General features: G+C 46.4%; 1 protein-coding gene across 1 annotated transcript; it reads right to left on the bottom strand.

Annotated features, from left to right (window-relative positions):
* Positions 1-425: 425 nt before the first annotated feature.
* On the bottom strand, positions 426-24,117 carry MCM5 (minichromosome maintenance complex component 5). The gene is made up of 17 exons (XM_015410036.1): positions 24,043-24,117; positions 23,200-23,375; positions 21,572-21,698; positions 21,341-21,469; positions 18,745-18,917; positions 17,133-17,288; positions 16,328-16,494; positions 14,626-14,797; positions 13,513-13,624; positions 11,497-11,640; positions 10,048-10,113; positions 9,447-9,623; positions 8,738-8,850; positions 5,966-6,094; positions 3,905-4,047; positions 2,010-2,137; positions 426-680 (listed from the first exon to the last, which is right to left on the bottom strand). Exons 2-17 carry the CDS (start codon positions 23,364-23,366, stop codon positions 579-581), a joined length of 2,205 nt encoding a protein of 734 aa, XP_015265522.1. The 5' UTR covers positions 23,367-23,375; positions 24,043-24,117; the 3' UTR covers positions 426-578.
* Positions 24,118-24,887: the final 770 nt, after the last annotated feature.

Below are 24,887 nucleotides of genomic sequence, written 5' to 3'. Positions count from 1 at the left end.
CTCGAGGTAAGGATCTTCGTAGAAAACAAACTCTTTACCTTTGAGGCTGGATTGGTGACCTCAATGGAGGCCTCTTGGGACCAGGCTGTACCTTACTACGCATAATAGCTGATCTTCCAGACTGCGTAAAAGAAAGGATGGAGCAGAGACACAAGCCGAAGATGGGTTAAGATTCCCTTGGCATGTGTAGCCACCCACTCTTTCCTGCCTCACCCATGGTGCAACAACAGCATTCTGTTACACAACAGGTATATTTTTTAAAGTTTTAATGCAACTAAAAGCCTTTTAATGTTCTAGCAAAACAGCAAGGCGACACTTAAATGGGGCAGCCGAAACAAACAAGCACACAAAAGAAACAAGCACTCTCTCACTGGCCTCTATTGACCTCCATGCCAGGAAGAGTTTGTGAACAGAGGAAAGGGGGGGGGTGGAGTTGATGGAAGTTCTTCTCCCCCTTCATTCTGCAAGACCACTGCAGGAAACTGGGGATGGAAGGCAAGTGACTTGAGGGGACTCCCAGCACCTTGGTGCCTAGTGTGGGGTACAGCACTTCCAGAGTCACAGGAGAAGCTGGAGTCTCACTTGATGCGGAAAAGGACCTTGCGCTGCATGCGGTGCTGGATCTCGCCTCGGCGCATCATGAGCTGCAGCACCTTGTAGATGGCATGCTCAGGGTATTTCTGGGAGAGAAGCAAGAGGGTAAGAGAGATTCAGTGAAGCCCATTACATGAAAAAGCAAGAGCTGAACTACAAAGGGAAGGACGGCAGAACTGCAAGCTCACCAACTTCTGAGTCAAGTTTATGGTGCAAAGTGCAAAGTCTTGTTTAAACACTACAGAGCAGCTTTGCCTGCTAGGGTCACACTAGATGGGACACCAGAAATCCAAGATGACCCCAATGTGTATTTAAAGCTACAAAAAGCAGCCACTGGGCAGAGAAGGGAATCTAAATTTCCTTCCTACCCTGGTACGATTTCCCCAACTGGAAATTCCATCTCCCTGAATGCTTTAAGCCTCCGGAGGAAAACAAAAAAGAACAGATACTCACATGTGCTTTGGCCCTGAAACTGAAAAAGAACTGGACAGGAGGGCAGGGAAGAACAGGTGGAAAGGCAGTTTCATGTCCAAACACCACTCTGAGTTGCACATATGTAACAAATGTATAATGGAGTACTATCCCTCCTCATACCAATGCGCAGCCTCCATATACTTCAGGATCTCTGCAGGGTGCCATGGAGCCCTGATCTCCCAAACCCCATCTCTGCACACACATGGGCAGCTCAGTTGGCTATTCTGGGGAAATGGATGAACATCTCCCACACCCCCATCCATTTCCAGTAACTGGATTTAGCTTAATGGGCCATATGGGAGATGCACCAAGAGCTCCCACTCCTTGAAGTGCCCATGTATGTGCACTGCTGGAAGAGGAGAGATTACTCTGCTGAGAGCCCTCTGGATGCAGGTGCTTCATCCTCACATGGGGAAAGCGCCTCCCAGACATCAAGACGTTCATCCATCACATCTGGGCTTAAATGGCCATATGTGGGTGACGTTTTTAGGTTACACTGATCTCCAACAATGAACTAACATACAAATCATTCCAAAGTGTGCTCAGAACTGTTTTGGAAAACAGAAACCCTGCATGCTTCTAATTGCAAAAACAAGGGCTGAAACCAAGTCACTAGAAAAATTCATTAAAAAAAAAAACAACGAAAGCAAAAAAAGCTTTTGGTCATCTCTATGTTATCTGTTCGTCTTGAGCACATAAAGGTGTTCCATCAGTGGAAGGTCGGGATGAGATTTACTCACTGAACCAAATGCCCACGTGTATGGTGACATGTGAATCTTCGATTTCTGCAGCCCTGCTTGGGACTGCCCAGCCAGGTGGGATGCCCATCCCCTGACAACCTGCCCCACGTGGTCGGTGGGCTTGCTGAGCCGTGAGTTTTGCAAGAGCTATTCCAGGCTTACCACTAGGTTCCCCCCACCCCCACCCCGCCCTTAACTTACCTGTTTGACAAAATCCTGGATGATACTGTGTTCGGACACTTGGGAGCCAATGGCAAAGCGGCGCTTGAGCTGTTTCTCAATGCGGGACAACATCTCCTGGTCCTCTTGGGTAGTGAAACCTTCTACTCCTAGAGGGGAGATGGTGCACTTTAGAGACACACCCTTCATTTCGAGGCTTCTTCCAATTCACAAAGGACATTTTGTGTGCACCCAAGCAGTTATGGCTTTCACTGGAACATGCGCTTACAGACTAATGCCACAAAAAGGACAGCTGCAATTTCTCTATGGAAACACCGTGTCATTTATCTTGTGGAGGTTGGCCCACTGCTTGACTAGTGGGCCCTTCACTGTGACAAGCTACTCTGGCTAAATTCTTAAGCAGATGCCTTCCCATTGAGACTTACCTACTGCCCCACCTTAACTCTTTAAGGTGCCAGACAAAACACCTTTTTTTACCCAGGGTTTTAAATTAGGGGAGGTGGTATTTAAAAGATCTCGTTTTCACTGTCTGCTTTTAGCCTGAGTGTTTTCATTATTATTTTAGATGGCTAAATGTTTCACGCTGCTTTAATGCTCTGGCTGCATTTTTTTAATGGATGTGAATTTTTTAATGCTTTTTTTTTTTGGTGTTTAAATATTATCATGTTTTATTTTGTAAGTTACCTTGATCAGGTTCTCTGGAGAGGCAGCCCAGAAATTCTCCAAATAAATAAGCACGCTAATAAGCTTCAGAAAAAAACAGCCAGGGCACTTCGGGATGAAAACAAACTGCAAACTACCCCGATACAAGAATCAACCCCATCTAAATGGCCCCATTCAGGGCTGTGGCTCAGTGGAAGAGCATCTGCTTGGCATGCAGAAGGTCTGAAGTTCAATCCCCAGCATCTCCAGTTACAAGGAGCAGGTAGTAGGTGATGTGAAAGACCTCTGCACGAGACCCTGGAGAACCATTGCCAGTCTGAGTAGACAATGCTGACTTTGATGGACCCATGGTCTGATTCGGTGTAAGGCAGCTTCATATGTTCACATGGTCCATCCAAGTTCACTGTTTTCTACTCTGACTGGCAGCAGCCCCCCAGGGTCTCTGGTGGAAAAAGAGATACCCCCAGCCCTTACTTCCTAACAGCCAGCAATGGTTAGAGAGCCAGCAGTAATTAGAATATCAGATGAGAACTGGGGAAATCTGGGTTCACATCTCTACTCAGCCACGAAGCTTGCTGGGGGACCTTGGGCCGGTTATCTCCTGGCCTAATCTACCTTTGGGTGGACAAAACGGAGAAAGGGAGAACCAAACACACTGCCTGGAGCTCCTTAATCAAAGGACAGGATAAAAATATGAATGAGAGCCTTAAAATAGGGACAACCAAGGACTGTACCCAAGACCTTCTGCATGCAAATCATGCGATTGCCCAGTGAGCCGCAACCTCTCAGAAAAGGGGGGAAGCTAGCAAGGGCAAGGTCTCTCTCATCACATTTTCTCTAGTTGAGCCAGTTTTTGCTCCGCGCCGGGCATCTGTATCATATTTTAGAGTGTGCAATGTATGCACATACACTATCGCAATACTCGTCTTTACAGCAGCCCCATAAGGGGAGCCAATAGGATCACTGCAATAATGCACATAGGGGTGCATGGCAGACAGTGGCTGGCCTAAGGTCACAAAGGATGCTCACATGAGAGGCAAGATTTAGACCTCAGAACTATTCACTACACTTAGTTTGCAGAGGTCCAATTCATACATATTTGGCTTAGCATTCTTGCAAAAAACAGGCACACGGACCCTCGACACACTCGACAACAGCTGAAATCTGAAAAAAGCTTGCAATCCCTTCCTTGGAGAATGGCACGCTCATCCATTTGGCTCAAAAAGGCAGTCTTTGTTCTTCAGCTGCCTCACCTGAAAGGTTGCCTGACATGGCAGCATCCAGCGTCGACACCTGGAAGAGCCGCAAGGCCTCCTCGACGTCTGCCTCCGTGGCGAAAGGCTGAAGCTTCATTTTGCTGAGGGATTCTGCGATTCGCACAATGGCCTCCAGCTGTCTGCGTGACACAAATCAAACAACCCTTTCTTAATGAAATTTTTGCAAAGAGAAGAACAGACTGGCCACAGGGCAATGCTAGAGCCACCATAAGGCAGACGCTGCCTGTTTCAAGGAGTTCACCAGCTGGAAAGGAGGGTAGGCCTTGGACCTATGCTGCCACCTTGGGGACGCTGTTTGGGTGGAAAGGCAGCATAGAAAAGTTTTAAATGCAGCCACAGAAGGCTCATTTTCAGCCTCAATGCAAGGAACTCTGACTGTGGAGCTGAACTGTGCCAGTAACTGCATAGGGTGCCACTGTTTTGAGTGCCTGGCAAGGGCTGGAAATACCCAAGTTCAAATCCCCACTCAGCTATGAAACCTGGGGGGGGGGAGACGGACTTTGGGCCAGTCACTCCCCCACTCTAGCTTATCTTCACAAGAATCCTGAAAGATGCCCTGGCCTGGATAGCCCAGGCAAGCCCAATCTCGTCAGATCTCAGAAGCTAAGCAGGGTTGACTCTGGCAAGTACTTGGATGGGAGACCTCCTTGAAATACCAGAGGCAGGGGCAGGCTTTATTCAGCCACCACTCTGAATATCCTCGAGGTCCCCAATGGGGGTCATTCACCAGAGGTCACCAAAAATTCCAGGTGCACACAAACACACAAATACAAAAAAATGCCAAAAAGAAAAAGGAAAAAAAGAATCCTGAAAGATAAAGTAGAGGCCAAAATATAGTTGTAGAAGCACTCCAGAAACCAAGAACACTGGGGAAAGTTGACAGAGCCCCACAGGGCAAACAGCATACACGCAAGCACCCCTAGTATGCCGTATGACATGTTCAAGACATGCCAAATTATGACATGCTAAAGAGCCATCACACAAACACTGATATCCAGGTGGGTTTGACAGAATCCCACTTGGGAGTCATAACCTGGCACACAGTCACCACAGTCAAAGACATGCACAAGTTTTCAAGGAACAGGGTAGGAAGCCATACAGAACTCAACCATGGAAAGGACAAACACCAGAGAGAGGAAAAGACAGGATAGCAACTGGACAATCTGGAGGACAGGAGACTTTCTAGTTTGCAAGGAGATCAGCTGGAGTGTAATGGAAGCCACCTTGGCTAGAACACAGGATCAGACTTCATGGCTTCACCTGCTTTAAGCCCAGCTCAGCAAAGAGCCATCCACAAGCCCCTTGAAGCCAAGGAGGTAGTTTGACACAACACCCTTCTTCCTGGGCAGAGAACAAGCGAGCGCAACAACCAAGAAGAGCTTCTGCCCAGACACAGACAGACTGAGGTCTAGGTCTCACTGAGGTGGCAACCCTGTGGCTGGACTGGTGCAGGATGGAGCTCACCTGACCATACAAAAGAAAATACTTAGAAAACTATTATTACAATTGCATGCAGAGGTAAGTCCAGTCTAGGCTCACTTAAACCAATGGACTTAAGAGTAACTCCGCACAGGATTGCATGGGGAGTGTCAGGGAGAAGGCTTCCCTCCCAAGACATGCTAGACATTTGTATGCAGCAAGATTTCTCACCTGGAGGAGCACTCAACTGAGTGAGCCTCCCTCTTGCAGCCTGAAGTGGTACAAGTCCAGACACAGGTTTGCACACACCCAAGGCCTCACAATGCAAAGCCTCCTTCCCCTCCCTCATACACAGTGCTATGGAGCATCTCTCTACTTGCAGAACCAGGTCAAATACAGCCAGCCAGTCAAGCACCATTCACGAGACTTCTACCTTCCCACTGGATCTGAGCTTCCAGTGCTTCCACAACTGTCCTGAAACAAGGCCACTGCCTTCATGAACCTGCAAGCTGTCTGAGACTCACTCAGAGGAGCCTGTCACAGACCCAGGGCTTGCTGACAATCCTTCTGCAACATCATCCTTGTTCCGTGCCCAAGACCACATACTGCCCCCCTCACCTGACAGTAATGGGAATGTTGGACCGATGGTCACTTTCCCTTTCATGCTGGCGGGTACCGCTGCGCATCAAGATGTAGCGGTTCTTCAGCTTCTCCGCAGCCTCAGCGGAAAGACGGGGACCACATTTCCTAGAGAAAGCATTGGAGAGCTCCGTAAGTTAGGTACCGGAGATTCCTGCACCCCACAGATCTTGTAAAATATGAAAAGAACTGCAGCATCCATATGAATATTGGATTGGAAACAGCCTCATGCTTTAGGGAAGGTGTTTCAGTGGCATCACTGACAACAAAGAAGTCATCACAAAATCCAGCACCAAGCTACCCTGTTCGGTTAACTGGCAAACCCATATCCCACAAACACGGCTTTTATGCAAGTTAACGATTTACCTTCACCGAACTTCAGGAGACTGTATGCTGTGCTTTGCTGTTTGGGTTTGTGAAAAGAAGAGTGAACATTTGGCTAAACAAGGGTAGAAAGGAGGCAAGGGAACAGCATAAAGATTTATTCCATGGGTTTCCCCAGTTGGCTCACAGCTACAAAAAGCCAACAGAAGACATTAGGAGATCAGAAGCCCCCTTGGCTACTTCAAACTACCTGGAGAAATGGTACCCTTTTTTGGAAAATGCTTGTTTTGATCAAGAAAACCCAAAATCTTTTGAAAATAACAGAAATAGTAATTGTATAACCCTGTTGTAATAAAAGAGATAATGTTGCAGAGAACTATATATTGACAAAACTCTGTGTTATGTAGTGAAAGTTGGTTGTTTACTTTTGTTCTATTATTTTTGTTAGTTTTGTTGTATTATTGTTGTATTTGTTGAAATGATTAATAAAAAGCTTTTTTAAAAAAAGCTAACTGTAAAGTTCTCACAGGAGTCCACTTCATGAACTTGCCTATGTTGGGTCTGGGCCATAAAAACTTACGCCACTGTTAATTTTTTAAGATGCCACAACAGACTACCATGCAGGTAAAAAGGCAGGCTTCCCAAGTACTTACCATGATTTGGCGGGGGACACATACATCTTCGCAGGATAATTCCCGCGGGGACAACAGACGCGCCGCACCATGCCGTTGCCAGGAAGTGACGCCAGGCGACGCTCTGGCAATGGGGCTGGAAACTCAATGGTACCATCGAGTTTTCAGCCCCATTGCCAGAGCATCGCCCAGTGTCACTTCCTGGCGATGGCATGGGGCATTACAGGGAGGAATGGTCTGGCCGGGGAGCATGTTTCCCCCGCCGGATCACGGTAAGTACTTGGGAGCCCTAAAAAAGGGGAAGGGGGAAGGGTGACAGAAGCATTCACAATGGCAGTCTAGGAATTATCTAATGGGTGATGAGAAGAAACCTAGCCTAGAGAGCTCAGCTCCTGAAAGAACCACCAAAGGCCTGAGAAAGCTCCCATCATTTATTGTTTTGTCTTTTAAAGTATAATCTGCCCCAGGTGTTGTGACCAAAAGATGGTGTACAAATGCATTACATTGGTAAAATTCCAGTAAAATCTATCCTAATTCCTATCTGTAGATACAATCACCTAACAAAGTCTCACAGAGAATTAAGTTACTTCTGTTATGTCAACAAAAAACCCCAAAAGAAGTACCATCTGCAGTCTACTGGTGCAGCTCTGAGGGAGGCCAAAGAGCAAGCTTGAAACAGACACGTAACGATGAGAAACTTGCACACATAATTTCCACTTTCCTCGAAGTGATCCAGCTCTTCCAGCTGGTGAGACGAGGATCTTTGATATCGTGCAGCTAAATCCCTTGGATGCAGAGTCCACGTCACCCTGCAAACAATTCCGAAGGCCCAAAGCCATGATGCAACACTGGTGTTTCCATCGGCTGTGAAAAGCGATCTCTCTCCTACAAGTGTAACCTTATTAGCAATCGCAACAAGAGAGAGATCGGTTTTCACAGCATATGGAAACACCAGCATTCCCCTTAATCGTCTCCTTTCTAGTTGTTACCAGCATGAATGCTACCCCCCCATTTGTTTCTTGATGGAATTCTGCAACTGATAATTGTCTCAAGAACAAGTGGCATTGCAAATCCCAACCTGACAATTATTAGGAAGCCCCAAACTAGACACGGCACTCACAGCACTCAGCTCTGTTAATCTTTCCTCTGATTTCTTTCATTTCAAACCAAAAATGACCTTGTAAAATTGGGAGCTTCCAGCAGAAGAACTGAGGTTGGCAGGGGGGTGCCTTCCCTCAGCCGTTTGTCTACCCCAAACCTACCTCAGCCTATATGCACAGAGCTTTTTCTTCTGCATGAAGGAGAGGTTGTGGGAGTTATCGGTTTTTCTTTGCACACAAAAAGCAATTTGGGGAGGGGGGGGGGGTTGACTGGAAAGTGGCCAGAAGGAAGAGGCTCAATAGCAAAGCACCTGCGCTTGGCATGCAGAAGGTCCTGGTTCAATCCCCCGTACCTCCAGTTTAATAAACTGATCAGTAGGTGATGTGAAATACTTCTGCCTAAGATTCTGCAGAGCTGCTGCCAATCAGAGCAGGCAATACTTCCCTTGATAGACCAGAGTTCTGATTCAGTATAAAGCAGCTTCATGTGTTCAACAGCAGTGCCCCAACTCTTTTTCTGCTCAAAATCTTAACCTCCCAGGGCTCCTTTTGGCTCCAACCGAAAGCAGCCAGGAGAAAGGCTGATGAGACTGCTTGCGGCACCCAGTTTGGTCCTCACTCTACATAGCAGCTTGCTGCTTGAATTCGGAGATCTTTGCCACCCCACCGTCACCACCATCTCCCAACAGACTCACGCTCGGCAGTAGGCAATTAGCTTCTTCAGCCTGTTCAGCTCAATCTCCCCCTCCACGGCTTGGGTCTGCGTCAGGGCATTGACATGCAGTGACATCACGTGTTTAGCCAGGGTCTGGGGAGGTCACAGAGCAGGAAAGTAAAAATACACATATTTAGTGAGCCCACATTCTCTTTTAGTCTTTCAAGAGATCTGGGGCTCTCAGAGTGCTAATTTAAAAGGGTTTGCACGAGTCTCCTTCGTGTACCTAATCCCTAATATTATTTTATGTTTTTTTGCAATCATTAAAATCATGAGATCTTTAAAATCATCCTGTGCCTATAGTATTCCCCGGTCCACTGAGGCTGAGACTGATCCAAGGCCACCCAGATCCAAGTGCAACTATCTTGCCAGTAGGTCACGCAGATTACTGGCTTTGAATCTTGCACTCCAAGGAAGCAACGCTGCCCATAAGGCCAGTAACAGAAAACACACACTGTTAGTAAAGTCCAGTGGACCAGGTCCCATTCTTATTCATCCTTGTGCCTTGGGGAACAGACCGAAAGCAGAACTATGCTGCAGACTGACAAAACTACTGAAGTTACCCGCCCAGCTGGTGGCAGGGCATGATCTTGCCTCTGCCATTATCACGACTGGTCGACCTGCCCTGTGGCAGATGCTGCAGCACCCTGATCTCTCCCTTCCATACTGAGCCACACAAGCCCACCTACCATGTCCCTCTCCTCGTTGTGCTCATCCTTGACAATGAAGATCATGTCAAATCGGGACAGGATAGTGGGCATGAAGTCGATGTTCTCGTCGCCTTTCGTTTCATCCCAGCGCCCAAAGACAGAGTTGGCAGCTGCCAACACGGAGCAGCGAGAGTTTAGGGTGGTTGTGATGCCAGCCTACAGGAGTGCCAGGGTGAGAAGATGCTCATGTCAGGAGAAGGTTAAGCATTAAGGTACAGTAAGATGTGCAGGCTAGTAACTTGACACATGAAGCCTTCCCTGAACTCTGAACAGAGACTGGGCCCGCAGAATAAGACCACATGATGCTCAAAACCACTTTTGGAAATCCACCATGTCTCTCTACATGCAAGGAAAAGCCACCTGGGCATCAGGAAGTTCCAGTTTAAGGAGCCTTCCTCCAACTTAACATGCTTCAGCCTGAGGTACGATACATGCTGGGAACTCCATACTTATATAGCACCGAAAACTAGCAGACAAAAAGCTGCCAACACAAGTCAGAAACCAGAGAGTTTGTTCTGCACCCTGGAGATACTCACACAAAGAAGCAGTAAGCCCAACTCAAGAGGCTCCAAGAGCTCACCTTGGCTATGGAGATGGTCTGCTGCTCCATAGCTTCATGGATAGCTACTCTATCATCCTCTCGCATCTTTTAAAAGAGAAAGAAAAAAAACATAAATCAAAAATCAGAGAACTAGTTTTCACATGGGGAAATGGGTATGAAAGCAGAGAAGACCAATGTTTGTGTTCTCAGGCACGGGAAACTGGTGCAGAATGCTGACCCATCTACTTAAAAAATCTCATACCCTGCAGCCGTGTGATGCCAAAAACAGCCCATCACACATATCCTTCTCCCAAATCTAGAATGCCTGTGAGACTGACACTCCATAGCAGAAAGCTGTTCAGCCTCAACAGTGGTCAGCACTGAGCTACAAGCCAGACTCTGTTCTCCTCTAGACTGTTACACTAGGGTTGGAAACTTCAAGCATATGCAGTACACAATGGCACTGATGCTTCTGTATGATTCTCAAGCTCGTCACTGTTAACTATGAAGGGGAGAGTTCTGGCAGGGAGGGGCCAAATGGACCCAGGTAGACTGAAGAAGGAGGCCTCAACACCTCTCATGCAGCCAGACTGCAAATGGAAACAGTCTGTGAAGGCACGAGCCAAAGAAGTTGCCCTCTCCAGGCAGTGCTCAGAACCATGAAGGTCGCATTCAGAACAAAATGGAACTAACCTTGGTAACTTGGTTTTCAGCCTGTGGATCCTTAACTATCTTTCTCCTCTGACTACGTCATGAACACATGAAGCTGCCGTATAATGAATTGGAGCATTGGTCTATCAAGGTCAGTGTTGAGTGGCAGAAGCTTCCGAGAGTCTCAGGAAGAGCCCACTAACTGATCCTTTTAGTGGAGTATGCCCAGGATTGAACCTGGGACCTTCTGCATACAAAGCAGATGCTCCTTCAGTAAATTGCAACTTCTCCATTAACAGCTCACAAAGCCAATAATTACCTGTGAAAGCACCCATCCCAGTTCGCCTGAGATACCCAACACTTTTGTTTTTCTTTACACCTGATATCAATACACCGCTTTCCTCCTACCATGATAATTTTCTGCCATCCTTTAGTCTAACACATGGAATTCACTGTCACAGGAGGTGGTGGTGGCTACAAGCATGGACGGCTTCAAGAAGGAATTAGGGAAACATATGGAGCAGAGGTCCACCAGTGGCTATTAGCCACAGGGTATAGATAGGAACTCTCAGTCTGGGGGGGTGTTGTTTTTGGTGTCGCGGGGGGGGGGGGGGGAATGACAGTGGGAGGGCTTCCAGTGTCCTGGCCCCACTGATGGACCTCCTTATGGCATCTGGTATTTTTGGCCACCGTGTGACAGAGTGTTGGACTGGATGGGCCACTGGCCTGATCCAACATTGGCTTCTCTTATGTTCTTAATTGGGAAGACTACCATCATCTTTGCTCCTCAGCAACATTACTATACAAGCTGCCTGTACCAAGCCACGCAGTCTATACCTTGTCAAACTCATCGATGCAAACTACGCCCCCGTCGGCCAAGACCATAGCTCCTCCTTCCATGAAGAAGCTGCGTGAAGACGGGTCTCTGATCACTGAAGCTGTCAGACCAGCTGCACTGCTGCCTTTCCCAGAGGTGTACACCTGAGAGAAGAAAGAAGGGGAACAGGGTGGCAGGTTACACATTGCAGACAGTCCAGGAAAGTAGTTTGGGTTTTTCCCGCCCAAGATGGTGATGAATTAACACCGTCTTGTAGTTGGGTCTCTGGTTTTATCTGTCTCTTAATATTTTTCAGAAGTTTAAGATATCCTATTTGCCTGCAACTGGAATTAATTGGAAAGTAGTCTGACAGAGCTACTCATATTTTGCCTACTTGGCAGCTGAAGCCTTTGTAAACTGAATTTCCATACAGCAAAACAAAAGAAGAAGGGGACAGCAACACTCAGTTTGCCTCTTGATGAGGTCACCCTATATTATAGTCAAAGCCCAACAAGGAACAGAAGATGGCACGGAACTAAGTGCATGAGCGAAGATCTTGGCTGCTGGCAGGAGAACAAGGGATGGATGTCAAAAAGCAAAAAGACTGGCTGGACTCGTCTTACAAATGGTCCAAAACAAATCTCAATGACAGCTCAACAAGTTTCTGTTCTATTGGAAGAGTTGTCCAGGACTCGACGAATTTATACCTGTATACATTCTGAGCCATTCATAGGACCAGCCCACCCAAGAAGCCAACTTCAGTCATGGCAGAATGCCCCAGTTTGTGCAAAATTCAAGATTCCTTACTTCATTTGCCCCTTATTTGTTCTTACTCTACAGTGGAATCCCGACACAGCTGGGCTGTCTGAGAAAGATCAGCTGGTCACGTTTGCTTCTAGCAAGGAAGACGCTACAGCCTGTGTGTGGCTATAGGAGCTCCCAGCCCATTGTACTCCTTAAGAAAAATTACTGCCCCTCAGATGCCATCAGAAGTCGTTCCACCCCTGGGGAAATAAGCCTGCTTGCCCAAATCCACCTTCTGGTTTGATTCCATGCTCACACCACCTTCGACAGTGACAGAATTACATGCATTTTAAGCATAACAACCAAGACACTTGAAGGATACAAACTGGCATGAAAATTAACTGAGCTCCCTTCATTTATAAAAATCGAACTCTGTGCACGTAGAACAGGCTTTTAAATATAACTCAGCCCAAGGCAAGTGGCTAATCGCTTCCAGACCACCAGGCAAGGTATACTGAATTGGTAGTTTGTTTAGAATACTGACCCTCAGCAATACGTCTGGGCCAGGTGTACCAGCAATTTTGGAAACCTTAATCGCAAGGCCAACATGAAGCCTGGCAGAACTCTTCACGACGTCTTGCAAGCTCCCTATCTTCCTCTGCACATTACTCTTGACCCCTCCCCCCAACATGCCCCTTCTGCTTAGGAGGAACTAGCAGACACACTATTGCAAGTTTGCCCTGTCACTGATGCCCAGGCAGGGTTCTAATCACGCTGTCATCATCCCAGGAAGACTGTTCCCTTAAGGCCACAAATGATACAAGATCACTTGCCGGGCACTCCTGAAGGACTCTTTTATGAACAGAAAAGGCAGCCTGTGGCTTTCATCCCCTGGTTCTGAGCTTCCTGGAGACTGCTGGAAACAGGGTCCTGTCACCTATGCAGCCACTCAGCCAACTTTGGGGTCCTCCTCCAATTGAAATGGCTCAAATAGGAAGAGGACAACTTGGGCTGGAAGAAGGCTTGAAGCTTTGCTGGGAAGCACAACAGGATATGGGACAGGATGCTGGACTAGGTGGCCTATGAGTCTGATGCCGCACAGGAATTCTTGTGAGCACGAGGGATGAGAAACATAGCAGAAGGGACTGGGGTGCCAGTGGCAAGACGCATCATATTCATGTTGTAAATTCTCATAATAAAGCAGCCCAAACCCAAAAAAGCGTGACCCTTTTTATAAGGAAAAAAAAAAATCCCAGGTGGTGACACAGCCATTTGTCTTCACAGACACTTACTCCAATGGGTGAGCATCTTTCCACAAACTTCAGGAGCTGAGACTTGGCTGTGCCAGGGTCTCCCAGCATGAGCAGGTTAATGTCTCCTCGGCGGGTCAATCCATCGGGAAGCCTGGAGAGCAAAATGGAGAAAGGGAAGAACGTGACTTGTCCGTTACAAAAAGCCATGCCTCTCAAAATGGCACCGAGACATCTTGGAGAGAGCCAAGGGTAAGGGGTAGCAGCCTGGGACTGTGAGGATGGGGGTCCTACTCTCTCCTCTATTAACATCCAGTTTGCGAAAACCAGCCGGCAAGCCACTGCCCCATTCAGCAGTAGCATGGCTTTGAGCGGACATTTTGCCAAAAGCAGCTATCAAGAGCTTCAGGTTATCGGGAGGGAGGCAGGGCAGCGGCAGTGCCAGGCCAGTGCTCACTCCCCTTCTACTGTCAGTGAGGAAGAGGCACGAGCAGAGCAGCAGCATTTATAGCGCCATCCTATGCAGAGCTCCTCTGGTCTAAGCGCATTCAAATAATTGGGTTTAGACTGGGATAATGCCGCACAGGATTACACCACTAGCCAGTTTAGCAGGCTAATCTAAAAAGAGTGTTGTGATTGAGAAACCTCCAACTGCCTGGCCAGCAATGTCCTCTGAATCCATGAGGGGCAGGAGCCTTCTCTGGCGAGGCAGGCCTCCTTCTCCTCAGCAGAGGACAGAACGCCTCCTCCACAAGGCTTCCAAAGGAAAGAATGCTTTTGTTCCTCCAGAGCAATTTCCTTCATATGCAAATGTAACCCATTAAGCAGTTCATAACACTCAATCAGCTAAGTTAAAAAAAACAACCAACCAATCACAGGATTAAACATGACTAATAGCCGTTTCCTTTCAGTACACTCCACGGTAATCACAACACACACTGAAGGCAAAAAAGGGATCTTACAGGGCAATCTCAAGAGGCGTTAGGCCCTTCTCAGTTCACTGAAATCCATGGGTATAAATCTAGGGTGTAAGTCGAAACAGGACTGCCCTGTCAATGAACCGCTGAGGCAGGCTGATCTCCTGCAAGGTGAAGCAAGAGGGGCGTTTCAGCTTCACTTCCTCCCCGTTCCCTCCTTGCGGGGTGCCTCTGGTACCTCTTTCGGGAGCCTCCAAAGAGCATGCAGGCAATAGCTTTCTTGATATCGCTACTGCCGTAGATAGAGGGAGCGATACTCCTGGAAATCATCTCGTAAATGTTGGGCATGGAAGCAAGACTCCGAAGTTCCTCTTCTTCCTGAGGAGTCAGAGAGCCACTGATGCTGCGGCCTACAGGTGGAAGAGATCCCAAAAGTGTGAATCATTAGGACTTGCTGTTGCAAGGGGGGGGGGGGGCGCTAGTTTTTAAAGTATTTCCAGCACTTGCTGTGGTGTCACATCAGCCTGCATTATGTATCTTATCCTACCCTTTACCTCAATAATACATCTGCAGCCGCCTGCTGTATATTCTTACCTCATTACACCAACATTATGTTTTACATTCCACACATCTCATACTCATGGTGAATGAATTGGATCGTGTTTTGAATCAGCCTCTCTTTGTAACCCTGCCCTCCCTTCTGTTGTGCATATAAATTGGCCTGATGAATTTACACTCCAATCCATCTGATTAAGTGGGCTCTAAATGTTGCCAGTTATTAATGCCCCACTGGACTTCTGTATTATTCTGTTGCTGCAGTCTAGCACAGCTACTCATCCTGGGTAATACGTATCCTCAACTGTTAGCCTTTTCTGAACGTTTAAGATATGGTCAGATACATTAAGCTCAGGAGAGGCAGAATTCCCAAGCAGAGAGTTCAAATGCTATGTTTTAATACAGCAGAAGCTGCAATGTGACCGATAGGACTGCTCTTATTCACAATACCAAGGTAGTTATTTTTAATTTAATCACTCTGGACTGTGGCTATCATTTTAAAAGATTCTGTGGCCTGTGTTATGTTCCAAAGGAGCTGTATTGACAAATTAGCTCAGAACAGGTGCTGAGCAGTTCAAGTTGTGCCCTCGCCAGAAACGTGGATCTTGGTTTAGTTGATCAGCTGATCAGCCCCCACATTCAATAGGAACCCTCTGCTAAAGCTGGACTCACTGGATAAGGACAAACACTTGTACAGATGCCCCAGATAAACAGGTGTTACACATTTTATGCTCCATGAAATAAATAGCTGTGTAACCTGGAAAGCTGATTTAGGTAATTTGGCAATATAATGGGAGATAAATGCCTGCAAGAAGCAGGTAATAATTCTTCATCTTCCTATTTACCAGGATGGTTCTCTGAATAAAACTAGCAAAGCTTATGAATGATGTCTTTGCCTTTATGCTTATCTGCATTTCTGCTTCCATCAAGAAGGAAGTCCGGTGTCCTGCCGGCACTCCTGTGCTCCAGACCATAAGCAAGTGAGAGTTTTCCCCAACAACCTTCTCCTGTTCTTACGTCGCTACGTTCCCTGCAAGAGGCCTGCTAGACCAGGCTGGAAGCCCATCATCCTGTCTCCCACAGTGGCCCACACCAGATGCCCCACAAAAGCCTGTGGGCAAGGGGTCAGGAATGGCTCAGTGGTGGGGGACGTACTTTGTATGCAGAAGTCTGCTGTCAGAGGACCTCAGGTAGGAGATTTTGGCCAAGACTTGACCTTCCCCTCTGCATGAGACACTGGAGAGCCACTGCTGGTCAGAGCAGAAGGTGCTGCACTGATAGGCAGAAACGTAGTTTTGCACACCCCATCAGGCGACGGAAGTTAAAATGAACGCTGCATGACCATCACTGAGACAAGGACCCAATCTCCCCAGGACTAGTTCTACCTGAGCCTTCGGTGTCTACTTGGATTCCCACCACGCGGATGTAGGAGCTTCGGATGCCCACGCCAACATTGTCCCGGCCTTTGTTCTTCGACAGACCAGCTTTCTTGATGGAAAAGATCCCCATGATGGTGACCCGGTTCCCAGGGACAACCTTGTCACACAGATACCTAGAAGAGGAATTGCGTTAACAGTTAGGAAGTTTAAAAAAAAAAGATTCATGAAACGACAGGTTCCCTTTCATCTCCTCCCAAACTAAGCAATCAAAGATATGAGCCTCAAGTTTTGCAGAAGTGGGACAGCAGACAGAAAACAGGGATAGCTTCCAACTCAAACAGAAAGAAATGCAAGACGTGACCGCAGCAGTCCTAACTGTGCTGCTTGTGGGCAGGTGACCCTGCCTACTAGAAGGGAATTAGACTAAAAAATAGAGGTCAGGTTCCTTCCCAATTCATGCAGCAGCTTTAGCCTGAAGCGTGTTAAATGACCACCAACACTAGTCCAAAAACATCAGGACAAACCAATTCCCCTGAATTCCAGCTAGGTTCTTGCTTCAGATGTCCCCAGTGACCCACCGGCTCAGCGACTGAATTAATCAGCGGCTGCAAAGAGCCACAAAGGATCAGTAAAGCAACTATTGTAAGAAGAGCTGCCAAAGCTCAGATTGCTTTCTTTTCTCCAACTGAGTTTCCACAGCCAAACAAACAATGTCTGTACCAATCCCAGGGGACTCGACTAGGCTACTATTGACACATTTCTTAAACACAAGAAAAACCAGCGCAAGGAAGGACACTAAGAGAGGCACCACCTGTCACAGTAGAGCTGCATGTGCCGGGGCATCTCCCCATGAGGGACAGCATCTGGGGACTCCTGGAGTTTCAGTGTCTGGAAGTCCACACACTTGCATTTGTCAGGAACTATGAAGTATGGGTCCAAAGGGCACTTGGTCAGGGCAGACTGCTCCCTAAGGGAGGAAAGAAGGATGCAGGTGAGACAGGAGTGGGTAACACGGCACCTTATTTAAACATGAAGAATACTTTACCACCTGTGTCTAATGTAGCCTCTTAACAAGGCAGTATAGCAGCTCACAAGGAGATCCATTTTGCATAAGAGGAAATACAGTAATTTCCCCCAGACCACCTGTGATGGAAAAGGAGGATCTGAACCCAACTGTACAAAATTCAAGTCCAAACATACATCTGCTGAGCTCCCCTCACTTTCTCATAGTGTGGAAGGGAAGGCTTTGAGGGCTAACGATATCAGTCAGAAATTCAGAAATATACAGGGCCAGATTTTTAACCTAATCAGTATTGGAAAACAGGAATCCTAAATCTAGATTAGCTACCAAATGGGAAAATCTTTAGCTCATATTACCAAGAAGATAGCAGACTGATTGACACTGAAAGATTCCCATATAAACCTGTCCAACCACTATGGTTATCTTCAGAGGCCCTGCTTCAGGTGCCCTCACCTTCTAAGGTTAGGTGGGTGAAAACCCAGGACAGGGCCTTCTTGATTATGGCGCCGAAGCTCTGGAACTCTCTCCTCAGGGAGATCTGTCTGTCCCCTTCTGTTTTCTTCTACCAATGGGTGAAGACTTTGTTTGGCATTCCCTTAGTGATCCTTCCTTCCTAACCAATGTTTTAGTAGCAACCTATACATTTTGCATGTATTTTAACTGTTTTTTAGATGTTTTAATGTTGTGTGTCGATTTTAATAGTTTTTAAGTGTGATTTTATATTGTTTAGCTACAGGTGGCAGAAAGGTGGGATACAAATTTTGACAGTAACAATAAAATATATCGGCAAAGGCATGACTGAAAAAGGAGACCACATGAAGGGGAATCAGCTCCCCTGCACACAGAGGACAGAGAATGCTGGAAGACAACAGGATCCAAGCAGAAGTCTTTTCTAGAGTCACTGCTCTCACTTGATCTGAAGATGTATAGATGGGGACTCTAAACAGGTTAGCAGATCTCACCCAACCCCTCAGCTTCCCTTTGGATTAGATGCTATTGGTGCAGTTTTTGTAGGGTTTAACTTCCAGGCAGCCTAAGTACATCAGAAACATTGTAAAATGCAGATATTTCAATTAATTCCACAGAAAGGCACTAAGGGGAGCTTTGATTCTGCATGTCCCTGACTTGGGGATCAGGATAATGTTACTTTTGCAACCGTGGGACTTTTGTAGAACTCACCAACAAGCCTTGTTTGAAGACATTATTCTGCCCTATTTTTAAAAGGACTGTGACCGTTGTATGAGCCATACTATCATTTTATATAGCCTAAGATATTTTAAATGTATGTAATCCACAGGACTCTAGACTAAAGTTAAATTAAAGAAAGCAAGTCAAACAAGATGGGATGAATGAGCAACAGGTCAGAAACGGGCAAAAAGGAACTCAGAGCTTCTTCTCTTACGTGCTGCACTTCCGTGGAAGGGAGTACCCCTCCAGCCCAGGGCGCAAGGCAATGTTGGGGATGGTGTTCCGGCAGGTGCGGCACTGGATGGTAATCCTAGTTGCTTTGGCCCTCACAGGCGTTGCCGCGATAATGATTCCAGGGATCTTCACCAGGTGCGACATCTGGTCAGACTGCAGAACAACAGGAGGAAATCACAGCTACAATGGGACTACAAAAAGAACACAACCACCATGCACAAGCAGCTAGGGCCTTACGCAAGAGACCCACCAAACCCAGCATTATTTTTCTTAATGCAGCATTCCCAATTTCTAACAGGAAGGACAAAAGAAATAATAAAATACCCGTTTCCTTTTTTAAAAAAAGAAATAAATATAATTTTTATTTAAGAAATTAACAACAATACAAGGTAAGTACAATAGATTTCTGCAGATGAAATACAAAAACAGGTTAGCGAAAACATTAATGCTTAACTATGTCCAGGCTGAAGACGCCAGAGAGCTATATTACACACTACAGCCCCAGTGACTTCGGTGGCAAGGAAACAGTTTCGAATACCCGTTTCCTGACAGAACAAAGTATGAGAAGGGCTCTGCTAGATCAGACCAATGGACCACCAAGTCCAGTTTCATACAGTGGCACAACATTTTGTTACATTGGCTCTGGTTTGATTGTATCTTCTGGAACAAAATAGGAAGGCTTACAAGAGTAATATTATTCAGAACATATATAAGGTGATACTCTATGAAGCCTCACCTATATTCTCAGTCCTTGCGTCAATTGACTATAACTATAAGAACATAAGAAACGCCAATGTTGGATCAGGCCAAAGGCCCATCCAGCCCAACACTCTGTATCACACAGTGGCCAGAAATACCAGGTGCCATTAGGAGGTCCACCAGTGGGGCCAGGACATTAGAAGCCCTCCCACTGTTGACCCCCCCAAGCACCAAGAAGACAGAGCATCACTTGCCCCAGAGTCCCTATCTATACCTTGTGGCTAATAGCCACTGATGGACCACTGCTCCATATGCTTATCTAATTCCCTTCTGAAGCCGTCCATGCTTATAGCCACCACCCTGTGGCAGTGAATTCCATGTGAATTCCATAAAACTCCTTTTTTTGGTCCAACGTTGATTAACATTGTCTTATTATTGTATCATTGAGCCTATATGTACAAATACTGCTTGACCACTGAATGTACAATATATTGACTATATTGTACAATAGATTGACTATATGTACAAATACTGCTTGGCCAAAACGCGTCTGGTGCCAATAGGTCCCACTCGTGTGTGCTGTATACTTTTATTCTGTACTGAGGCTACAATCGGGCCTACAATTGTTTTTAACTAATTGATAATAAATACACGTATTTTTTTACAATAATCAAGTTACAATTATAGTTTTTAGTCATTGGCCCTCTACTTTGTGTGTAACTAACCTTTCAGGTACTTGATTCATTTGTTTGGGTTAAGTCCTCCTTCCTTTTTTCTCTTTACACAGTGGAAAGGCAGGTCCCCCGGGAAAGTTAATAAGCAGAGCATGGAGGCCAAAGCGGTCTCCTGCTGTTGAGCCCCAGAAGCAACTTGTACTGTGACCCAAGACATTTACATCACGGATGCCCAGTTTGCTTAATTTCCTCCAACCACTGACCTTGACTTCCACATAATTAAAAAAAAAACCCCACAGGGTTCTCGAACCTTTATTTATAGACATGAAGATTCTGCAGGGCAGCCTCACAAATGCAAAGGGAAAGATAGGAGGTCACACCATGCACTGTGCAGTGTTTAAGAGGAAGACACCACTACTAGTGGAAAACAGGAGAGAGAGCCATGCCACAACAACCCACTTGGTAGGGTTATTTAAATGCACAGAACAGAAAGCCACATGCACGTGATCTCAAGCATATTTATTCAGAAGTAAGCTTCCCTGAGCTCAAAGGGGGTCTGCTTCTAAGTGAGTACACACAGCAGTGCAGCAGGAAAGAACAGGGAGACGAGACAGGATGTCTTTTCCCTTCAGATCCTGTGAGACTTTCTTATAAAAACTAGGGTGGATAAGAGATCAGAGAACAGCTTGAGTCACTGTCTCCTGTAGGGAGGACTTCACAGAGCGGCCTACTCCACACTGAGCAGCATGGAGCCTCATGGCCGCATATAAAAACCGCTCTGTTCCAGCTTTATACCAATGAGAAGAACTAAGGCATTCTTTTAAAACAGTAGCTTAGCTGACAATCTGATTTCCTCCTACTGCACCTGAGATTGCCTAGATAGAAAAAAAAATCTTTGTTTGAAGACTAGAGTTCTTTTCACTCATGACACTTCATAGCAATGCCAGTACAGTCTTCAAAGGAGATGCTTTGCTTTGCAAAACCAAAAGCCTCAACACCGAACTTCCTACATTGTACAGCCAGGAACACTTCACTGCAAAAAGATGGACAGGGGGAATCAGATTTTTGCAGGACTACAGCTGTTCATTCACTTTTACAGATGTTACTGAGCATCAAGCAGGCTTCATTTGTCCCCAGATATCCCCTCCACATCCTCTGTTGGAGGCTCCCCCTCTCTCGTCCCCCAAAGTGGATCCAGCTCACCTTGAGGCTACGGATGTTGGATGCATTGGCATCTGATTTCAACATGACTTGGATGTCCTGAAGGGTCTCATCTCCTTCTGGACGTGGACGTGTTACTTCATCAGCTACCTCCTTTGCCGCTTCCTCTAGCTGGGGAGGGAAGGACATGGCCTCAGACATCAAAAGCCAACACGGACACCCAAGCAGAACCAACTGCAGCCTGTGATGCCCCTCGCCCCAGCCGATACATACCAGCTGCAGGTTTTCTGCAGGCTGCTTGTACAAGTAGTCTGCCAGGTCTTCATCAAAGCTTGCCAGATCCTCCATCTCTACCTCAATCCAATACTCCCCCAAGTTGTAATGCCGTTTGAGCTCATCTCTGAAACACAGGAAGGAAAGGGGGAGAAGGGAGGTGGTGAGCTCCCTCTCACTGGCAGTCTTTAAGCAGCAGCTGGACAAATACTTGTCAGGGGACAAGCAAGAGACTCACATCTAAGGCATCGCTGTCATGTACTGCAATATTTTATGCTTCACTTTCCTTTCACTACATTGCCTTCTGCCTCTCAAACCCACTTGCTGTACTATGGCATTGTTATGCCTAGCCAGTTCTTTGTTGTGGTTTCAACAGATTTCTCAAAGCCTGAAAGGCTTTTTTTAACTAGCAGAATGTTGGGCGATGCATAATGAAAAGACAGTGAGCAAAGCAGGAGGCTGCATGCTGTCCCATTTGCACGACTGCAGAGTATCCTGCACGGGGCTGTCTGGGGGAAAGTATTCGGAAACTTCTGCAGGTCAAGAATACACCCAACCCCTTAAGTGGTGCCAGCTGCAGACAGCTTGCTGACCTTATTCTTAAACAGCTCCACTGGCTTCTAGTTGGCTTCTATACCCAATTTGTACTGATTTTTTTTTAAAAAAAATCCTTCTCCGTTGCAAATACTCTGGGTCAATAATTAGGGATTGTTTTCACTTGTGCACTCCTTTCTGTGTGCTTGCACTCCTATCATGAGGTTCAGCTTTGAGTGTCCTTGCCTACAGAAGTAAGGATGACAAGCACAAGGAACTATACTTGTCTTACCAGCAGCATCTCCCCCCCTCCCATGAACATTACTTGGGACAAGAGTGGGGAGAAACCTCCAGCCAGAACTAAGGGAGACCTGGGGCTCAGCACTCCCCTCCTCTATACCTGATGCCCAAAAAATTTTTTTGGGGGGGGGGGGGGGAGGACTGTGACACACTTGATCCATGTCACGTGAGACTTTTGTTGCTGTTTATTGTATACTAGAGTCTGTTTAAACTTTTTAGTGTAAGCCACTTTGGGTCCCCGCTTGCAAGAGAAAGATGGGATAAAAATAGGCAAATAAAATTAAAAAGTTGTTTGTATTGTTTTCCAGTTCTGCAGTCCTAGCTCTGCTGCATGGTTTATTGGATGTCTTATGCTGTATGATTGCTTTTTAAGTTTCGTAATCCACCTTGAGTCTTTGCAAAAAAGGTGGGCTACAATTGATATTGTTAAAATACACACAACGTATTAGAAGGGCTGTGGCTCAGAGATAAAGCATACACTTGGCATGCAGGATGTTCCAGGTTCAATTCCATCTAGCATCTTCAAAAACAGGCACCAGGAAACACCCTGAAAAGCTGCTCCTAGAAGACAATACTGATCTAGATGGACCAATGATCTGCCTCAGTGTAAGAAAGACAAGTACATGATCAGTCGCAGCAAGATGAATGTACATGGTCACCCATGGACTCGCATTAGTAATGCATAAAGTCATCAAGTATGCCAAAACTGCTTTGAGTGTATGACAGAGAATGGCAGATTAATATTTTCAATAAATAAAATGCTGAGGGTGGCAATTTCAATGGAGAAAGCGCACCTGTATTTGAAGGTGAAGCCCGTCCGGTCTGTTCCCACCCGGTATTGTCTTAGGAACTCTTTGAAACGTTTTTGCAGCTGGGACTTTCGGATCTGTCCTTCATCTGCTGCAGGCTCTCCGCCAAAGCTGTCGCTGTAGAAGATGCCAGGGTCATCAAAGCCAGACATGGTGACTCACTGGGTAGAAGAAAAAAATGGGAGCAGCAAAAGAGACACAGACCCACATTTAGTTATCAAGACTTAAGATGAGCCACTGTTCACAGAAAGTACGTTTGAATACATATAGCACTCCCTCAACCCATCACCAACATCGGACAAACCCTGCTTTTTAAAAAATAAACCATACACAAGCTTTTTCATTTTTCTTTCCACTCAGTTTTGTGTCCTTTCCCCTCTTTTTGTGGTCTTACTTTTTTCACACTGTACATTTGCAGGCATAGTATACTGTTTTCAATAGCACCATTAAACATAAGCAAGTTCCTGCTCAAGTGTTCAACTGCGGTAGATACCCCAAAGGCACAAAAGTCTTGCCACTTTCCCTTCCCAGCAACTGGCATTGAGATGCATATGGCTTCTGAATATGGAAAAAAAATCCAGAGGGATAGGTGTGCCACTGCTGCCGCAAAACTAAAGCCTTAACAGTTTTATTCTGCAGCTTCATGGACTGAAGTCCACTTCAGACCACTTCTTCAAATTCCATTTCACCATCATGGCTAGTAGGCCATTGACAGACCCCACTCCCCAGAAAGCTGCCACTTTAAAGACATCTGAAAGTGAACACACACATACACACCCGTCAACACAGCAAGACGACACTACCCCGCAATTGTCAGTCCCAGCTCACCTGCCTTCGCAGTCGGAATCTGGACCCTCCCCCGAAAATAAACTTTCCCCGCTTCCTGAAAGAACAACGCCGGCCGATTTCGCGGGAAAAAGCAACCAAAAAAAAAAGTTTATCCCGCCCCCTCTGTCGCACACTCTTCGCTTCGATTGGTCGGAACTCACAAAGAGACTTCTTATTGGGTCAAAATGTAAAACGTCAAAACCCCGCTCTGCGAAGACCCGAGCAGAGAGAGGACAGCGCTGTCGAGGCCGATTGGACGAGGCAAGAGAGATCCCGCCCCTTCACAGACGTTCTATACGCGGTGGCTTTTTGGCGCTAAACATTAGGCGGCGTACAGGAAGGGCAAGGGTTGAGATGGAGGCTTTGAACAGGGAGTGGGGACTTTGGCAGATCTCTAGTCTTCCATATGTGTTCTTCCCTTCCGATCTATAGGCAGTTGTAACATTTTATTGCCCCCGCGATTCGCGACTGTCTGTCCCTTTAATAACAGCATGGTAAGGTAGCAATTCAATAGGCGGGGCTTTCCCCTAGCAGAGAGGGGCTGCAACGACAGAGGAAGATGCGTGTATTGAATTCCTGCCTGGCAGGTAACTGTAAAAAGTGTGGGAGCACAGAGATGGGAGAGAACAATAGTATATGAATACACAAAACCGTTGCTGTGCTATTGTGGGCTGAATATTTAACCTTATGCCAGACACACTAAAGCTTACTAACTTTATCGATATACATTCCCCAGGGCTTAGTTTGTTTCAGCAAAAACAAACAAACAAGCAAACATTTGGCTCCTTAACAACAAAACGATTATGCTTATACTGACTGGACGCAATAGTTTTGGCTTTCAAGCA

The sequence above is a fragment of the Gekko japonicus genome, unplaced genomic scaffold, assembly GCF_001447785.1.
Source record: "Gekko japonicus isolate JY-2015 unplaced genomic scaffold, Gekko_japonicus_V1.1 scaffold233, whole genome shotgun sequence".
NCBI lineage: Eukaryota > Metazoa > Chordata > Lepidosauria > Squamata > Gekkonidae > Gekko > Gekko japonicus.
This window is presented reverse-complemented; position numbering and strand designations above follow the sequence as displayed.